At 34.3% G+C, this 18,917-nt stretch overlaps 1 protein-coding gene across 4 annotated transcripts in view; it reads right to left on the bottom strand.

Moving 5' to 3' along the window:
* SLK (STE20 like kinase) overlaps positions 1-18,917 on the bottom strand; it is a 49,230-nt gene that overhangs the window by 17,823 nt on the left and 12,490 nt on the right. For all 4 annotated transcript variants that reach the window (XM_075107528.1, XM_075107530.1, XM_075107529.1 and 1 more), the window contains exons 2-8: positions 8,850-9,014; positions 6,456-6,504; positions 5,556-5,705; positions 2,924-2,996; positions 2,513-2,707; positions 1,737-1,818; positions 625-753 (exon numbers count right to left, since the gene is read on the bottom strand). In XM_075107528.1, coding sequence (XP_074963629.1) covers positions 625-753; positions 1,737-1,818; positions 2,513-2,707; positions 2,924-2,996; positions 5,556-5,705; positions 6,456-6,504; positions 8,850-9,014 — 843 coding nt within the window. The remainder of the gene's footprint in view (positions 1-624; positions 754-1,736; positions 1,819-2,512; positions 2,708-2,923; positions 2,997-5,555; positions 5,706-6,455; positions 6,505-8,849; positions 9,015-18,917) is intronic.

The raw sequence follows: 18,917 nt of genomic DNA, 5'->3' as shown, positions 1-18,917 counted from the left end.
CTTCCACGAGCCAGTTAAGTCAGAAAGGCCACTACCTGGATACTCTGCAACCTACTACCATATCACTGAACTTCATGGCTTTGCCCTTTGAGGAACTGAATTTGCATTCTAAGATTCTTAAGCATCTTTAGAAATACATTCATAAATGCAATCCTGTCATGGTAAAATATGGGCTTTTTGCTTTTGGTTTTTTCTTTGACAACCATGCTGTAAAATCAAAAACTTAGTTTATAGCATAATGGTCACATACCATCCTTAATGTTTTAAGCATCTTACGGAATACAAGTATAGGTTTACTCGTTCATCTAGCCATTTTGTCTTAAAACCATTTATATAAAAATCAGTATCTGATTTTTGAAATTCTATGCTACATACTCATGTATAATTAAATATAATATTATTTATTAGATAACATTCTTCATTATTAGCTCTTACAGGGTTAAAGAACATGCTAATTTTGAAAATGCTGACTGCTTATTTTGTAATAAGGTTACAGTATGTTTATGTTGTTATTCTTAGAAGACTTCATGCAAAAGTTTGGTGGTACATCAGAAACAGAGCTCTCCATAGGAAACTGGTGATTGAAACTAGTTGCATATTTTTAAAAGTAAATTTTAAACTGACCAGAGAATTTTCTGTTTCTTCTTCTTCATCATCATCTTTACCATCTTCAACTTCTTCTGTAACTTCAGCTTTAGCTTCTGCAATCAATTCTCTTATTGGTTTATTGGAAGTAACAGTAACAAATGGATGCTTGTGAAAATAGAAAATAAGCACAATATTAAGTGCTGACTTCATGGTACAACAGTAGAAAAATCATAACTTGAAAGAAATGTAACTTCAGAGAAATGTTATTTTGGTTCTCAAACTTGAAGATTCACAGTTAATATCAATCATAACTGTCCTACTGTATTTTTTCTGCAGAAGTTTTAAAAATCAAGACGTTTGTATTCAAATATACAGTATAAATAGTCTAACAAACTTGCTAAAAATACAAATAATTAATTTATACTGACCTGTTTCACAATCCAAAGAACAGAAGTAGAAAGACTTTTTAAAAAGTTATTTTTCCTGGAAATTAGTTTCATTTCTTTTCAGTTCCACAGTTATTTTCTGATAAGCTTTATCTAGAAATATTCTTTCTAGAAGAAATCTGCTTTGTCTTTAGAACAATTTTACCTAACAAGAAATAGAATTCTATATTTTTCTTTAAGAGGAAACAGCTACCTGTTGTTTTCAACAAGAACTGAAGTTCTCCTTGGCCCTGCTGCTTAAATCTATTCAACATATGCTGCATGTATTCTGGATAAAGTAAATGCGTGCTGACGTTAAACAGAATCGAATGTACCTGGTCACATCTACTCTTGTTTAGCTATTCTGCAGTGACAGCATTATAGAGGGAGGCTGAGCACTAAAGCTTTTTAACACACCTGTCAGCAATTGACTACTTATGTAAATATCTCCTTCATCCATTGTAAGTATCAACGTATAAATACTTATGCAAAGTAATTAGTTATACTACATCAAAATATGTAAACAAATAATTTTATCTGCACTTGGTATCATTTAATCAGATTTTACCAAATTAAGATCGATGCAACAATGTTAAAAACAGAGTGTGTATGAACACTTAATTTGAAATTATTTAAATAGTTACTATAATACTGCTCTGCTTTTAAAAAATACAAAATATGCTTGACTTTAAACAGTAGTTCTGAACAACTAACTCTTCCTACCTGTAGAAGTTGAGTTGCGCTCCACCTTGCATCTACATTCTTTTCCAAACATTTCTTCAGAAAATCTTTAAAGTCTGATGACCTACACAAAAAGCAGACAGGTAGTGGTTAGTCTTTTGTCTTGACATCAGACTAGTGTACAGTGAAATACTCTTTTGCTTTCACATGCACCTACACTGCAACTCCAGGTCCTTCTATTGATTTAGGATAACAGAAAGATAGTACAGGAATGCAAAGACCCATGTGGCACAAATACAATCTTTAAAATGTTTTTCCATTTGTAGAAGAGTTTACTATTGGCTCTGGATTTGTAATACACCCCATCTGTTATATCACTAACTGAATCACATAAAGATATTAAAATGAGCAAACAGATAATGGCTTTTAAAGATGTTTTCTTAGTATAAAAATACCTTAGTCTCCTTTCACCTGATTTCCTTTTTCTTTTTCAGATGGTCTTCAGATCTTTTACCACATTTGTAAAAAGCTATTTTGCATACATTTTAATGCAAAATCAGCAAAATATTTCAGTATAGAAGCTTCTATACAGAACTACAACAAAACGACTGTAGTCCCAATTGTGAAAGAAGAGATACATATGTATGTACTTGTACAAACATGTATAGAATATGTACCTGACTTTATCCATAAAGCTAGTTCCATAAAGTTCAATGGATCTATGCCCATGTACGTAAATTTAGTAAATATACATCTTGGCATGCCTCGTTCTCAAAACCTACAAATTGGGGTGGGAAAGTTATAAATAAAATACTGACCATTTTGAAGGCTGTGCTAATGTAGGTGGATCAGATTTTGCTATTTTCAGAAGCACTCGCATTGGATTTAATTCATGATGAGGTGGCTCTATCTGAGCCATTTCTATTAAAGTAATGCCAAGAGACCAAATATCAGCCTTGTAATCATAAGGCCTGTCTTTAGAGGTCTCGCACATTACTACTTCTGGAGCCATCCTGCAAAGAGAATAATGAAGTATCAGATTAGAAAATGCACCTTATCTGTTCTGAAAAAGGTTGTAAATAGATACATTCACTGAAGCATTTTAAGAAGCACATTCTACTCTCAGTTAATATATTTACACGATATTGCATGAAGCTCATGATATTAACAACAAAGGTAACATTAAGATATTAGTTCCTACTAAAAAGTCAGCAAAACAGCGCACTTACCAATATGGTGTACCAATAAAAGAATCTCTTCTTTGTATTGTTCTTGTGTTTTTAGCTGACACTCCAAAATCCGCTTAAAGCAAACAGTAAAATGCTGTTAACTGGGTGGTGGAAGACATATCACATTTTACATCTGTCTTTTAAAGTATGTTCCAGAGCAAACCTCCTATAGTATTAAAACTTCAAAGTGAGATAAAAATATTTGTGTTTTGGTAAGTAAGTGCCAAGGTTCTATAGCATTTCTAAAAAGAGATATTGAATAAACATTATTCTCCATTGCTAAAAAAAAAGAGTAATGCTACTGTTGAGTTGTGTGGGACAAAAGTGACGCATGTATTTACTGTAGGAATAAGCGGGTTAAATTATTTTAATTAGAAATAATTTCTTTAGCCTATGAAGGCTGTATTCTTCAGACATGGCATTAGCTTTCTCATTAATTCAACAACTCATTCAGTTTTTAATTTCAGGGATCAAATTCTCATAAAGCTACATTTGTCCCTTTATCTTGAGAGTTTCTTTCCACATGACTTTTCACTTTATATTAAATATCTGAAAGTCCGCATATGCACCTTTGATGTAATATCCAATCAAAAATGAACTTTATCTTTGCAATTAAATATTACTTGTCTATAAAGAACTACATTTTTCGCTTAGAAAAAAGATGATGTTTAAATAAGTGTTATATGCTTATTATAGATGTAACTTTCTTAATGAAGATCTACAGATTAGAGCAAAGGGACAGAATAGCCATATGTTGCCATCTTTAATCTGTACAAAATTACTTGATGAGCTCAACACTAGAGAAGCTTAATTTTGCTCTGTAGAAAAAAAAAAGACTAAGAGAGCTATTTGTCCAAATGCAAAATCGGAAATCTTTAGGGACTACAGGTACTGGAATAATAAAACTCAAATCCTTATACAAATAAAATGCAATGAAGGAAATTTGCCATTCATGTATTTGTAAAACAAGGAATTACCCATTTCTGTGTGCACCAGAATAAAAATATAAATGGTTTAAAAGGAGTAAAATGCTCTTTCAAGGGATGCTGTACACTTTTTAAAACTAAATATTTTTTTTTAGATCTTAATTAGCAAACCTGAATATATCCGTAAATGTATGTGTGGAAGAAATCTCCCTGTGGTCTGAACTCTAAAGCAGTATCCTGACAGCCTGCACACTGCCGTATGTCAGCTAAGCTTGACAAAAGCTTAAAATAATCCAGGTCACGTGAGGCAAATAAAATTAATAGAAACAAATTATTCTCTTTCTGACCATGAGGCTCTTGCTATGATCTGTGATTTCCTTCACAGTAATACTAAGAAACTAAGATAGTGGTTCTATTACATTTATAATGCCTATGAGACTGAGACCATCACTACATCTTCAGGCTTTCAAGAAAAGCCAAAACAGTAAAGTTACCTGTACTTTGTGTATGAAGGGAAAGGCACGTGCAAGTATTATATATACAAGTAATAATCTTGTCCAAGGAAATCCATGCAAAAAGCACGATACACTTAACTGATCAATGTAGCAAAGCAGGTTCTTAAATATGCTTAACTTCTTAACAGAGATGATGCACTACACCTTGCAGACACACCGCGATCAACATGAGCTAGGTAGTAGATATATTTCTGAATTTGGACACGTCTTGCTTATATTTAAAAGGACATCTGTTGCAAGGCTGGGAATTAGAGCTCCAGTTCACTGTGGTGATCATCTGACTCTCCTTACCTTTACCCCCTATGTAACTTGCATCCGTAGAAATACAACTAATCACACACATGATGTAGAGAGAAGTTTGAAACCTGAATGCAAGCTGCTATGCCATGGAACTATGACATTGGTGGAGCCCCTGTAAAGGCTGACAACTTACACACATTTGCCCCTGATGAAGCCCTGAACAAAGTGGACCCACACAATTCCTATCTTTTCCCAGCTGAATGAAGGGATGCTATTCATCACCAGTAGTCCTTTGTCAGCTCTTCATGGAGGAATCCTCATGGATTTCCTACCACATCAGAGGGAAAATGTGGATGACTGCTTAAATTCAGATTAAAAAAAAATACCAACAGTAGTAAGCTGGTATTAATTTTCTTCCAGACTGTTCTAGCTTAATGTCAGTGCAACAAACAATTACAAAAGGCATCGAAAAACTAAGTTGCATAATAAAGATTATTACCTCTCTCTCTCCCAGTAATGGAAGAGACAACAGTACTAAGTACCGGTTTATGGTGATTGTGAAGGATGTTAATTTTCTAAACAACTTCCAAAGGAAGCTCTGATGTTACCGTAGTAAAGATAAGTAAAATTAATAACATTATACTAAGAAACAGTAGGACCTGTGTCTGACTTTAGGCAACTTGGTACAGATATTGATATGACTCCTACCCCTGCTGATTTTCAAGTCTGAAAGATGTGCCAAGTACAGTTAGGACATTTACTCAAGGGTTTTTTTCTTTTTTTTTTTTCTTTCTTTCTTCACAGTAGCAAACCCTTTGCATTTGAAAAAACTCTTGTTGTTAGACTGACATTTAAATAGATACTGAACTCTGCCAAACTACAGCATAAGGAAAACACAATTACAAGACGAAGCAAAGTTCTGGGAAAGACTTTTATATGCAACATGCTTACCTAGTTTAATGTCTCCTTCTAATGTGAAAAGAATATTGCCAGCTTTTAGATCTCTGTGGATGATCTTATTTTCATGCAAGTAGTTCAATGCTTCCAGTGTCTGCCTGCACACCACTTTGATCTGTGGCTCTGTTAATGGCCTTTCAAGCTCTTCAAGAGAAAGAGACAGAAATAACATTTTTGCATTTTATGTTGTTATGTGTTCATAGCGATCAGTACAGAGCTATATGTGAAAATTAATCTGCCAGATTCTGAACACTGTATATCAGAAACACTTCATTCTTAAAATATTTGCTCCTTTCAGTAAAAACTTAATCCCTTGTACCCAAACCCCTCATCATTATGAACTATGTATACCTATCCATCCAAACCGTGAAAAAGCTGTACAGTTTAGAGATCGGTTCTTATGCTGAGATGTTAAAGACTAACTAGATCCTTTCCCTACTGCTATTAGCATTCACCTAATCACAGAAAAAAACTAATTTTAAGGCTGATGCAATATAAAAAATTAGCACAATGTAATTTGGAAGATGACAGCGGAAGGGGAAGAATGAGGTCCTGAAAAGGGTACATATAGATTATGTTATAACAGCAGAGAGCTCCATAAGCATATGGGAACAACTCATCACATTCACTTAAAGGATCAAAATAAAAATGTGTTTTGAAAAGTAAACAAACACTTTAAAAATCAGAGAAAATTAATCTAACTTAAGAAGTTATAATGTCCATACATATAGGTGTAAATGCTAGTTTAAAAACCCCAACATTGAATACATATAGCACACCAATTACATAAATATTTGCATTTCAAAGTAGTATACATGTGAAAAAAAGTCTTAAAATATATATATTATAATTTTAAGATGTTACTAATTTTATTATTTGAAACAACTTATTTACCCAACATTACTGCATCTACTGCTCCACCTGCACAAAATTCGATCAGGATCTGTATATATAAAAAGAAAAAAGAATACACAAATTACAATTAAATAGTTCTGCTGAACTGAACCATTGATTAGGGGAGTATTATTGGGAGACCTCAGTTGCAGTCTATTTGGCCTTCACAAATTATTTCACTGACCTCTGCAAAATATTGGTACTGTTACCCAGCTAAAAGTAGGGCTGTGCTGCTCAAGCAAATTATCTGAAAAATGCTTGGAGGTCCTCAAACAGAAGTTTTAATCAAAAGATAAAATAAAATAATAAAACTTATAATAAAAGAGTCAGCTTGGATCTGACTTGTTGTAACATGATTTACATAATCCCCACAAACTAATTTCTTGACCATTAAACTGTACTTCTACAGTACAATCTCTCTGACTGAAAAGTCCAAGAGCTACACGATTTTCCAGTAGCAGATGTTATCTCCTCTATTGTTTCAGATGAGAAGAAAATATGGAAAAATCACTCTTAATTTACAGAAAATGAGTAAATTCAGATGTTTACATTCATTTCCCTCCATTTTCATTGATGCCTACAATATATCAAGGCTTTTATCCCAAATTCTAATAATACTAGATAGAGCAATTCCATCTCCAGTTCTCAGTTTCCATTTGAAACAAAAATAAACTGCAACTATTTTGGGGACAAACTATGCTGACATGTGGGACAGAAAGAACATACACAAAGGAGAAAGAGGGTAGACATAGGGAATGAGGAGTGAAGGAAAAGTAAAGGTCATGCAAGACTGACATGCCACCCTTCCTTACTTATTTTTCTTTAATTTGAACTTTAAACATTAAATTATAATTTTCAGTCTAACAGCTAATGAGTATTTCTTGTCAGAATCCTGACAGTCAATATGCAGGGAAATAATATCTTCATTTTTTCCTTTAGAGTACTTTTAAAATCAGGATATAATTGCCCATTAAAGAGGAAACCTCAAATTATACCCTATACCGTAATACTTGTACCTCCACCACTTATGCTACATATTACTTCAAATTACTATTATAATTAATCCTCACAACAATGCTACTAACAAATGTATTATATAATGTAACTCTGTAAACCCTTTAAACCATTATTCCATTTACATGCTTCTGCACACCTACTGCCAAGTAAGTTAAGTGTGGGAAATTACAAATAAAGCATTTTTCTCTAAAATTTGTTGTTTGATCTGACAATCTGACAAAGACCTCTTCGGTAGAGAAATTGTGTTTCTAAAACTGTAAAGCAAAAACATATTTTTATGTCCGGCTATCATTCTTTTTTTCCCCTCCACTGAATCGGTTTCCTTACCACATCATTATAGCCTCTTTCATGCCTCTGCATTTCACTGTAACTCTATAGCTGCAATTTTATTTTCAAACTATTTATTCCTCTCCTCTCTTTATTGTGTCAGTGAAGCCTATCCACTCAGTTTCATATCCTGCCTTTATGCATACTTGCTTTCGTGCTGACCTTTAAGCATGGAAATTTTTTCACTATTCCACTGTTTTATACAATATCATTTTAGTCTGAATTCAGATCACAAAAAGTCTTCAAAAAGCTCATCAAAATAAATCGACATCAGGAAACATGGTATTACACTTTCATTGTTTTCACAGTTAAAGGATAAAGCATATTTGTAAGACTCCAAGGAAATTTTCTTTTACTTGTTTTAGGTATCTTTTTTAATTATAAACTCTTTTTAAAAAAACATGCATTCTTTGTACAATCCCAAAAGCACTTATAAATACTGCATTGGATTACCTAAAAGAAAAAAATTTTATTTTCATAGCTAAAGCTATTCAGTGCACAGGATATATCAAGAGTGACGTACAGTCATGCGTATGCCCATTATACTTCTATGTACAAGCATCTAGAATTTAAGTAAACTAATTAATTATGGTTCAAGTCCTGGTAAACTGTCCTTCCTGGAAGTTACCAATACATTCCTTTGTACCTAAAATACATACTTCACAGGCTGACCTTTTCAGCACATTATTTATTTTTCAGCTGCAGATTCTGAATCTCACTCTTAATTGCGCTAACGTAATTAAAGTCTGAGTCCTGCTGTTACAAATAAGCACTAAGAACTCTTTCCATGCACCAAAATGAACTGCTAATTTCCAAATTCTAGATTCAAACTCCTGACCAAATGACTCAGTGCAGCTCGATTTTACAGTGCCGATTTCCTAAAAGTCATACTGACAATTTACAAATCAGTTTTGAAACTGAATAGTTATCACAATAGTGACAACCCAGAACTGTGATTGACAAATGATCCTTTAATAAAGCCAAGGAAAAAAGTAACTTCAATAACCTTTTGAAATAAGTAAAAGCATTTAGAGAAGAAAAAATACCTACCCACAGATTGTTTTCATAGTAGAAAGCATCTAGGAGCTTAACAATATTAGGATGATCACAGGATGCTAAAATATCAATCTCAACCATGTAATCTTCAAGCTCTTCTTCTGATTTAGTATCAATCACCTTTGCAGCAGCCAGCACTTTCGTTTCTTTGTTCTGAGCCTATAAAGAGAAGTCCCAGCAAACACATATATGTGAATTTCACCAGAAAACTGTCACCAGCAAAAAAAAAACAACAACAAAAACCCCCTCACTTGTTATTTCTGTACTACTTTCCTGCCTTTAGTTTGCTTCTCTACAAAAAGAGAATACTTGCATATTAAAGACCTGGTAAATTCTAGCATAAAAAGGGTTTAATAACTTTTCTCAAGGTTAAGAAACAATGAAAGACAGGAATATAAAAATACTTCATTCTCATAACTTTCTTTAAACCATCATGAAGTTAATAGCTTTGGGTCATTACTATTTTTTACTCCTAAAATGAAGTTCTGTGCTGCTCCTTAAAAACCTATCTATTAACACTTGTCAAGGAGTATTAAGTAGCCTCCACCCTCCCGTTTCTGACTGTACATTCTTGCCCTTCTGACACTCCCCACGTTGTGGCAGCACAGCTGTTCGCAAAGCCACGTAGAAAAACAGATTCTCTACCAGTAATCAGCACGTTACGCTCTTCTCCAGCCAGGGCTGTATTCAAGCTCCCATGGTACAAAGCTGCCAACCATCATTAATATGTCTGGGTATTTTACTCTCTCTGCTTCAGAAGTCTCGGAGCAGTTCCATAGATGGCTACTCACTGAAGTTGTCCATGCTGAAAATGCTGCCAGCCTCTAGTTTATGAGTCCACACCTTAAGACTAGGGAGCTAGAACTGCTGTAGTGATAAGGTCAACTGGAGAACAAGATTTTGACTTGAAAAGCAAAAGGAAAACAAGACCTTGGGTACCAAAGGGGAAAAAAAAGGGAATTTCTGTTCTGCATTTAAATACTCTTTGCCTTTTTTTAAACATAAGAAATTACAAATAATTAGGGTGACTTTTATTTAAATAGCAAAAAATTTCAGGAACCAGTTGCTGTAAATACTTATTCACAGAATATTGCTGAGAAACTAATCCAGCAAAACTAGGCAAACTGAGTTTGTTTTTTTTTTTTTTTTAATATGTGGAGGATAAAGCAAATAGTAAACACACAGCCTATATGCATGTGTATACATATACACACACACAAAATCATACACACTTTCTAATAGTTCTCTTGCAAGTTATTTTTGAAGGAATACTGTAACTTGGAATTTAGTAAACTTTAAACAAGGAGGTATATTTTCCTAAGCCGTCATAAAAACACTAGTTCGTCAAGGCATTTCCAGTGGTTACCTTTTGCATCTGACTAAATGAAGTTGTAGGACTGAAGTCTACTTCACCAATTACACCTAAAGTCCATGAGAAAAAGGCCTAGATTTACTCCACCTAGCTTTTGACTTTCAAATGTCATTAAATGAGGAGTAGGGACATAGGCTCTCTCCAAAGCAGCAAAGACAAGAACCTGCAGGAGCAATTCTGACTCTGATGTGAAGCATCACAAGGGAGTTCGTCCCGTCTCTCTGCTGGTGTGGCTGCTGCACTGGGCATCTTGGCCCCAAACTTACTCGTGACGAGCCCAGGACACTGGAAGAATCCCAAAACCTAACTTTTGTCACCTGATCTCATCATACTAATACCAGATAAAAGCTGATATGAGACAGCAAGTAAAAATTCTTAAGAATGACTTCCAAGTACCAAATATTCTTACTTTCACAGCCATAAATAATTATCTCAATGTGGCAAAAGAGAATAAAAGATTTACAGATAAACGTTTATGACAACATTCAGTAAAACAGCAGTAACAGCCAAACACTCTTACACGCATAGTCCTAGCTGATTCATCTCATGTTGAGGGTAAAGGTTTTCTGTAACATTTATTTTTATCTCAATATCCTCTCCAAAATAAAAAACAACCAATGTTCCCAACCTCAATATTTGCCCTCCCATTTTTAACAACAAAGATAAGGGATCTGTTTACTCGAAAATAAATTACTGAGACGTTTTCCAACACGTATGCTAATAATAAAATGAACAAGGTCTGCCTAATAACACAAACATAGTATGTTTTTGTTTCATGTTTTATAGCAAGAATGAAAGACCAACCTTCCTATTCTAGAGCTGCACTGTAAATTAAACATGAAAGGTGAAACACATATCTGACTCCACAACAGAATTAGATTTGGTAGCTTTACATGTGCAGAAAAACAGTTGTTAAAGCACTTGCCTGAAGAATTCAAATATTAACTGTAAATTTACTTTTTTGAAATATGCACGGCCACACACTCTCCACTGCACCTTACAAGACGGATAAAAAAAAAAAAGATTCTGAAATTCATTTTTACAAGAATTTGCATGTAACCTATATAATGGTAGTAATATTTTGTTTAATTAAAACTATTCAGAACTTCTGTATCAGGTAACTATAACAGATGTCACTGTTTTCAGATTCAGTTTCACGTTTGAGAGAAAGAGAGAGGGGCCTTGGTAAATTAGTGTGCATGATTACAAGCTAGGGAGCTTGCTGCATTTATACCATTTTTTTTTCTTCTATTGACAGAGTACTTTGTGTTTTGATTTTTCCCAGATACTTTTGCTTGAAGTAACTAGTAATCTGCTTTGAATAAGTTTCTTTTATTTCCTCCTTGTGGTAGCTCTATTAAAACACCTCATTAAAAACCAGAAGTGATTATACAGACAGTATGATTATCTTTATGAGCATCTTAACAATTATAAACAAAACAAATGTTCTCCTTTGTTCTGGCTTAAGATAGTAAAATTTCATAGGTCAAGATCCAGAATTTTTTTCCAGTTAGCTTTAGAATTAGCATATTTCCACTGGATATTTCTAAGGAGCGATAAAACATTTTAAGTATCCATCAAGTTACACTTGAAAATAATAATTAAAAAATATTTTAAACATGATTTTAAAGTTCTTTTTGACTAAGACATTATTCATCTCCACCCCACAATGCACTCTATAATAAATACCCATCTATGTCATGTGGTGTAAGCAGCACATAACAAATATGCTTTTTTGAACTGTGTAGGAAAGGATTTTACTGTTCACACGTAAGATTTATGTAGCACTGTACTCTATGGGGACAAAAAAAACCCTCTGGATTAAGAGGAACAAAAAGCATTTACAGCTTTGTGAGGGCACATTTGTTTTTTCTGGACTTTGGTTGAAGTCTTTCTTCTGCCACGTAACATTCTCCAAAGGTCAGAGCAGGAGCAAAATTGTTTGTGTAGATGCAGTTTTGATTTGCATATATTCATTTTGCATTTGGGTACATGAACATTTAAAGTTAAATAACCATTCATGTTACACAGAAGTTCTGCCCTTTCAAAATACATCCTGTAAGTGTTGCCCAGCAGTTTCTTCCTATACTGTAGCTCTCAACTACCAATTCAAGCTATTCCAAATGCTCTGCTTAAATACATTTGATTCTGCTTCCATGACAGGTGATTTAAGCTTCAGTCATACACTAAGAAATCCAAACTGGCATCTTCAATGGTTATGGTTCAATCCTGCCTTATGTGGAGCCAAGGAAGAAAGGGGGAAGATTTTCTTTCTTTGCATTAACAAAATTTCATCTTTTTAAAAGATTCATACACAATGGTTGAAAACTGAATTGCAATAACTCGTTCCCTTACGATGTGTCTACTGCGATATGGAATAGATATTATTAACTAATATATGCAACAATACATAAATATTGCAATCCTTCCACCAAAACTTCTATTTGTATTATATATTTAAGGTTACTGCAGCAAACATTAACTTACAGACAGACAGTATGCACAAGGAAATAGGAAACTGTATTAAGAGCATGGTTCTTTTAACGGATGGCACAGTCTTGTTAGCAGAAAACACACAGAAAAATACTCTTATTCTCCTAATTCTAAGACAAAGTACTTTTAGAAAGACGGATTGCAGGTTTGCATAGAATAAATATGATCTTGTAAATAAGAACTTGCAAATTACTTTCTGAACCTAAATCCCTCACAAATGGCAATAACATCTAATACACAAAAATGCTGTAAACATCTGAAAACCTATCAGTACAAGAGATAAGAACATCATTCTACACAAAGCTAGGATCTGTGAGTATATGAAATTAGTAACCCCTCCATATCGGTCCTGGATTTTTATACAGTATCATGTATCCAAATACAAGTCCAGAGGCAGAAGCTTTTTAAGAGGCTGATAGCAGAATATGAAAAGGCAGGTTTACTGTCTGGGCACTCAGCCAAGACATTGTATATTCCCCACCATGGACAGCAGGGAGAGCAGAGCCACAGTTGCAGAGTAATAGGATTACAGCTCTGAGATAACCCATGAAGTTTCAAGCCTTGGTTGTGAGGAGCTGTTTCAGTTTCCTGTCACCAGCATGTTTCCTTCCCAACTGTGCAGCAACCCTCCTGTGATGTAGCATGTAGATATCTAAAAATTAAACACTATTTAAAAGTGAAAAAAGGTAAGTATGTCCTTCATCTGTTGTTCAGCCAAGAGGAAATAAAACTGAGATAGGAGAGAAAAAATTGTTCATCACCTTTCTTCCTGATACCTCTACCGATGTTATATAACCACGCTGCATGTTTTGCAGGCAGCAAAACAAATCAATTAAGAAGCTTTTATTTTCTGACTCATTCTTTTCAACAAAACTATAGTGATAATCATAGGTCATCAAGGTTGCCAAAAAGTGAAAAATACATGCATCCCTATTGAGCAAAAGCTGCTTTTACATGTAAAAAGCTACATTTTTGTGTAAACCTGGGATTGTCAGATCTAGCGCCATGCATGCTTTCTGATGGTGTCTGAGTAATCAGTACTGAAAAACTGTCCTTGTACAACACAAAGGCAAGAGCTGTTTCTCAGAGCTATCAGAAAGCAGTGGATCTCAGGTGTTCTTAAACATATGAACCAAGGAAAAAAAAATCCCTGTAATTTCAGATTTTAACAGCCTGGTCAAACAAATCTTTAAGTAGTAGTATGGCCTACTGAAAAAACTACACTGGACTGTTGTGTATAAATTTACTATACCCAATTTAAAATTGTCCTGTGCATTTGGAAACTAAAACTCCATGATTGACCAGTATCAAGTGTTCAAACTTTTTTAAAACATGGGAAGGTGTTATTAGTGAATTTTAGGGGAAAAAGTCTACTTTAATTAATCAGATAAAAGGAAGCATTAATTCTAACATCAAATGCTGAGAAATGTAATTAAAAGTACAAGTTTGAATTCAAGAGCAAATAGCTACCTCTGAATTATGAAACCACAAGGTTTTTCCATTAAATTACGAGTTAGGCCAATGAAGGAGATGGCAACCTCCACATTTTTCTCGAAATTAAGATAAGCCAGTCATTTCAAAGAAGCTACGTTATTCTGCACCAGTCTTCACTGCATAATGTTTGAAAATGTAGTAGTAATAAAAAAAACTCCAGAGAATTTCAGTTTTTCGTTTAGTTGTACATATGGTTGGTCCAAGGAATTAAAAGCCAGCTAACTTCAGTTATACCTACTAAAACTTGTTGAAATGACAGTTACAAAAGAACTATTCAGGGATAATGAAAGTATCTACCAAAGATGATAATGCACCCTTAAACTACAGCTGATCAGCCAACATTTTTCCCTGCCTGCACAATGTATCTTAACTACCTACCATACAGTTTCTTTTACTTGAGATGTATAATGCCAGAGAAAAAGATACTGAAATAGAAGTGTAGATAAAAGTATCTCTATTTCCTACAAGCAAACGGTATTACTAACAAAGCGGTGACCAGGGCTCAACCCAGACTTCTGAAGTCCATCTTTATGATACTGTGGTCTGGTGCTGCCTTTGCGGCTAGACTAGTTTTGGAGCTGTTTCCATGACAACTTCACTCTTTTAACATTATCCTTGTACTTTGTACTTATTGTGGTTCTTTTGCTTCCTCCATAGTTGGTTTCTGAGGATTCCACAACTTATTTTGGGGAGTGGTATAGAATATAATTTTCATGTTTAAACTCATGATTCCCTTTATGTATTTTCATTAATTCTGTGGTATTTGCATACTAGCTGAGCAGAGTTACCATCCCGATTCATGCATTGTGTCACTGAAATCAGATGAAATATTTATATGCATATTTGAAAAGTACTAAAGTTGAACTGGCAAGTATGTGCAAAATAACCAAAACAGTCCTTTAGAGGAAAGTTAAGATTTTATCAGGTTTTAGTAGATATTATACCAGATTTAGGAGATTATATCAGGTTTTAGCATCATTCTTATTTAACCAAATCTGGTTTAAAAAATTGAGTAAATAAGAAAAAAATTAAAATTGGTAAACATTGGCAAGAAAATCTCCAAAATATGCTATGCTGTTTTATAACACAATTATTCTCCCTTCTCTTGTTGCATGATAGCTCATAAAAGCAACAGGGAAAACCAGCTGACAATATAAGGGAAACATTTGTAACTAAAGCATTAAGAGGTGTCAGATGTGTGAGCACAAAGGACTGGTGGGTTTTTTTTCCAAATTCAGTTATAACAACTGTACATAATACAATACACAATTCTGCATCACAGTCAACTCCCATACTTGAGAAGGGAGAGGTGGGACAAATTAGGACTTACCCCTGCAGTGCTAACCTGCTTTGCCAGTATCTTTCATCTGCAGAGGACACTAACAGTTGCCAGCAGAGGTTTTTTTCCATTTTATCCAGCACCAGTGTCAGCCCCAAACTGACTTACAACTTCCCAGGAAAGACAGTAGCCCACTGTATCTTCATCTTGGATTACAGATATCCTGCAGTTATTTATTGAGTCTTGGGTCATTAGAAAAAAGCCATAATGCTTATCACTTATTAATTTACAAGTTTATTTTTGTCCCTACAACTTGAAATTCTTTATTCCAGCAATAAACACACCTTTATTCCAGATGACAGAAATTAATAATGCTTCCAAGAAACAATGACATCAAGAAATATTTTTTAATCAAACAACTGCTACTTCTAGTAGTTCACTAGAATTACTTTTAAGACAACCAACAAGCCAGAGTTGAACTGTCTCCAGACTGTTGTTTTTTTCAGAAAGGTATAGTGCTGCCAGGCTGACAGTGGAGAACATTATTATTTGCTCGATGATCTTATGATTTGTTTGAACACAGGACTTCGAAACCTCTGATTCCTTTACCTGGGAGGATTCTATGTTATAATCTTGCTTCCAGTCATTTAACATCTGTAACAATGCTTTAGTTCACTTGAGATTTCTCTCGGTGACGCTGGAGCTCAGAGAGCCAGTGTTACTCCTGCTAACATCTTTTCCCAGGGAGACAGTTGGAGGTGGAAAATCTAACTCTCTAGTTTTCTGCAAACAGATATACAAGAGCATTTTGACTTCACGTAGCACTAAGTAATTTATTTCACTAGCACTTTACAGACTACACGGTGTACATTCAGATGTATGTATCAACGTAGAATAACCTAGAATACTTTTGTTTTTTTAAAAATAAAGCAGCTAAGCCCACAGTTCCCCCGTACCTTGTTCCTGAGAGTTACATTATAAAATAAAATTGGGCTCTCCTCTGCCCAGAGCCTTTAGCCAGATCAGATGTAAGTTGGCTACAGCCATTTGCTGACCCAGCACAGCTATTATGTATAACAAAACAACAAAAATAGCATGCATCTGACTTGAGCATAGAAAATTCTGTCTTTCCAAACTGGAAATGAACAAGTCAACAAAATAATAAAGAAAAATGACAATTTCTTTGGACTTTAAGAACCCTTCAACAAAGGCCTTCCGAAACGTTACTAAGGAAACTACATAGTCATGGAAGTGAAATGTGGCACAGTCATTAAGTTAAAAAAACTTGCTGTCAAAATAGTAAAGAATGTTACTAAAAGCTCTACATTTCATAGAGCAGAAGGAAGGCTTTTAAGAACTTGTGCTAAGACAATTTATTTTGTGTATTTATTGTAGAAGATGATGGGATATAACAGAAGTAACTTAACTGTCATTTAAAGTGTATACATCTTACTAGCTAAAAAATATGGGCAGTTTGGGAAAAGGTTCTGTATAATTTGATACTGCAACATGAACCACATCCAAGACTTGCAATGAGCACAGCTAAATAGCCAGAGGGGTAAGATTAAATAAAACGAGATGAAGCATTATCACCCCACTTCATTCTTTGCCTTGCTAAAAAGAACAATAAATACACTTCATATATTTAAGGGAAAAATATATAGGCCATTTAAGATTCAGTATTTTACAAAAAGACAGTTGTAACAGTGGGAAATGAAACATGACTACATCAATACCACATTAAAACTGGCAACAGCTCTTGCAAAACTATCAAAGCATATATTCTGTTGCTCCTTGCATGCTCTAGTCTGTTGAGATGAAACTTCCCCTATTTCTGAAGTAAGAAAAAAGGAAGTAGCATAGCTTGTGACAGCTTTCATGAAAAAGCTGTACAACACTGGCCCTGTTTATTAAGTAAAAGTTATAGAAACTCATTCATATTCTCTTTATTGTATTAATGTATTTTTAAAATAACAGAAAACTTAGAATTGTAGAGGGAAGTTATTGCTTTCTTATGTACTTATTTTTGAAAAAGCTGAACAGAAAACGACTGCAAGGGCAGCAACAATAAAAAGAAGACATTAACATAGTTAAGCCAGCATCTTTCACTGTAAGTAAAGTAAGGTAAACAAATTATTTTCAAGTCAGTTCCAGAATGAATTTTATTAATTACAAAATTCACTATGATGATGTATGCTATTTAATGCTTCTATAGTCTGTGACTTACCAGTAGTTTTCTTGTGAGTCTTAAGTAATGACTCTAAAGCTACATACCATCTCATGAAGACAAAGTGAATCTTCTGACATGCAAGTTAGAACAGTTGCCTCACATAGTTTATAATGACCTAGCTATCTTTGTGCTGCACACATGACATCAAGAGATGAGAAAGCCATCTGAGTAAACATTTGGTATTCCTTGAAAATTGGCTATTCAAGTGCCATAAAAATAGCGTCTTGGGTTCTGTAAGTAAACATTCATATGCAGCACAGTAGTGGAACATGTTGCTTCTGATGTTGCCTTTCAGATAAAAAAAACACCCCCAAAACAAACAAAAAAAACAACAAACCAAACAGTTAACTGATGATTTTAAACAGCAATTAAGAAAACTGCCTACCCTGAGAAACTATATGAATGCAAATCCTATTATTTATCAGCTGACTTCAAAAGAAGTTTTAATTTAGAAGCATGCTGCTGATCATAATCTTTTTCAAATTCTGATGTTTTTTGCACTTGCTGCTTGCCATTTTACTGATCAGTGTAATTTATTAAGAATTTACCTAATATGCTAGTGATAAGTACAAATGGCCACAGGAATAATTGCATTTCTAGATAAAATTATTAAAAACAAATCCAGACAAATAAATCAAGATAAAATACTTCAACTCTCTTTGCAGAGCTTGATGCACAAAATATGGAAAGGAAAAACAGTTGCTTTACTCAGACTTTTGCAACTAATGAACTTGTAAGCTTATATCAGTAGCTTTTCATATAGTGTTGGAACAATGTTCTTCCTCCAACAGAACTGCTGAGCATCGTGATAAATGCTGCAAACAGCTAAACACACAAGATGTTCAAGAGGAAGTATTGTTCTTGTCTCTTAATAGTGTGGCAATGTTACTTTTAATGGAATTATGAAACCTTTATTTTGCTCATGTCCCCAAGAACTGTCAGCAATGAGGATGCATCAGCATAGCTGTTAGAGATGAAGTAGTTTTCTTTGACAAGGCTTCCCCCCCACTCCTCCTTTTCTCTGATGTTTATTTTTTTATTCTTTCATTAGGCTGAACGCTTTCTGAAGCAGAGGGCTATCTTTTGTTGTGTATTTACACAGCGAGAGGGAATGCAGAATTCCGTTCCTTTTGGAAAATTAATCCAAGCCATGTTTTGAAGCAAAAAATTCTCCTCACTCTGAAATTCAATTCC

Source organism: Phalacrocorax aristotelis, chromosome 12 (assembly GCF_949628215.1).
Source record: "Phalacrocorax aristotelis chromosome 12, bGulAri2.1, whole genome shotgun sequence".
In the NCBI taxonomy this organism is placed as follows: Eukaryota; Metazoa; Chordata; class Aves; order Suliformes; family Phalacrocoracidae; genus Phalacrocorax; species Phalacrocorax aristotelis.
Note: the sequence above shows the minus strand (reverse complement) of the source record. Positions and strands in the feature narration are given on the sequence as shown.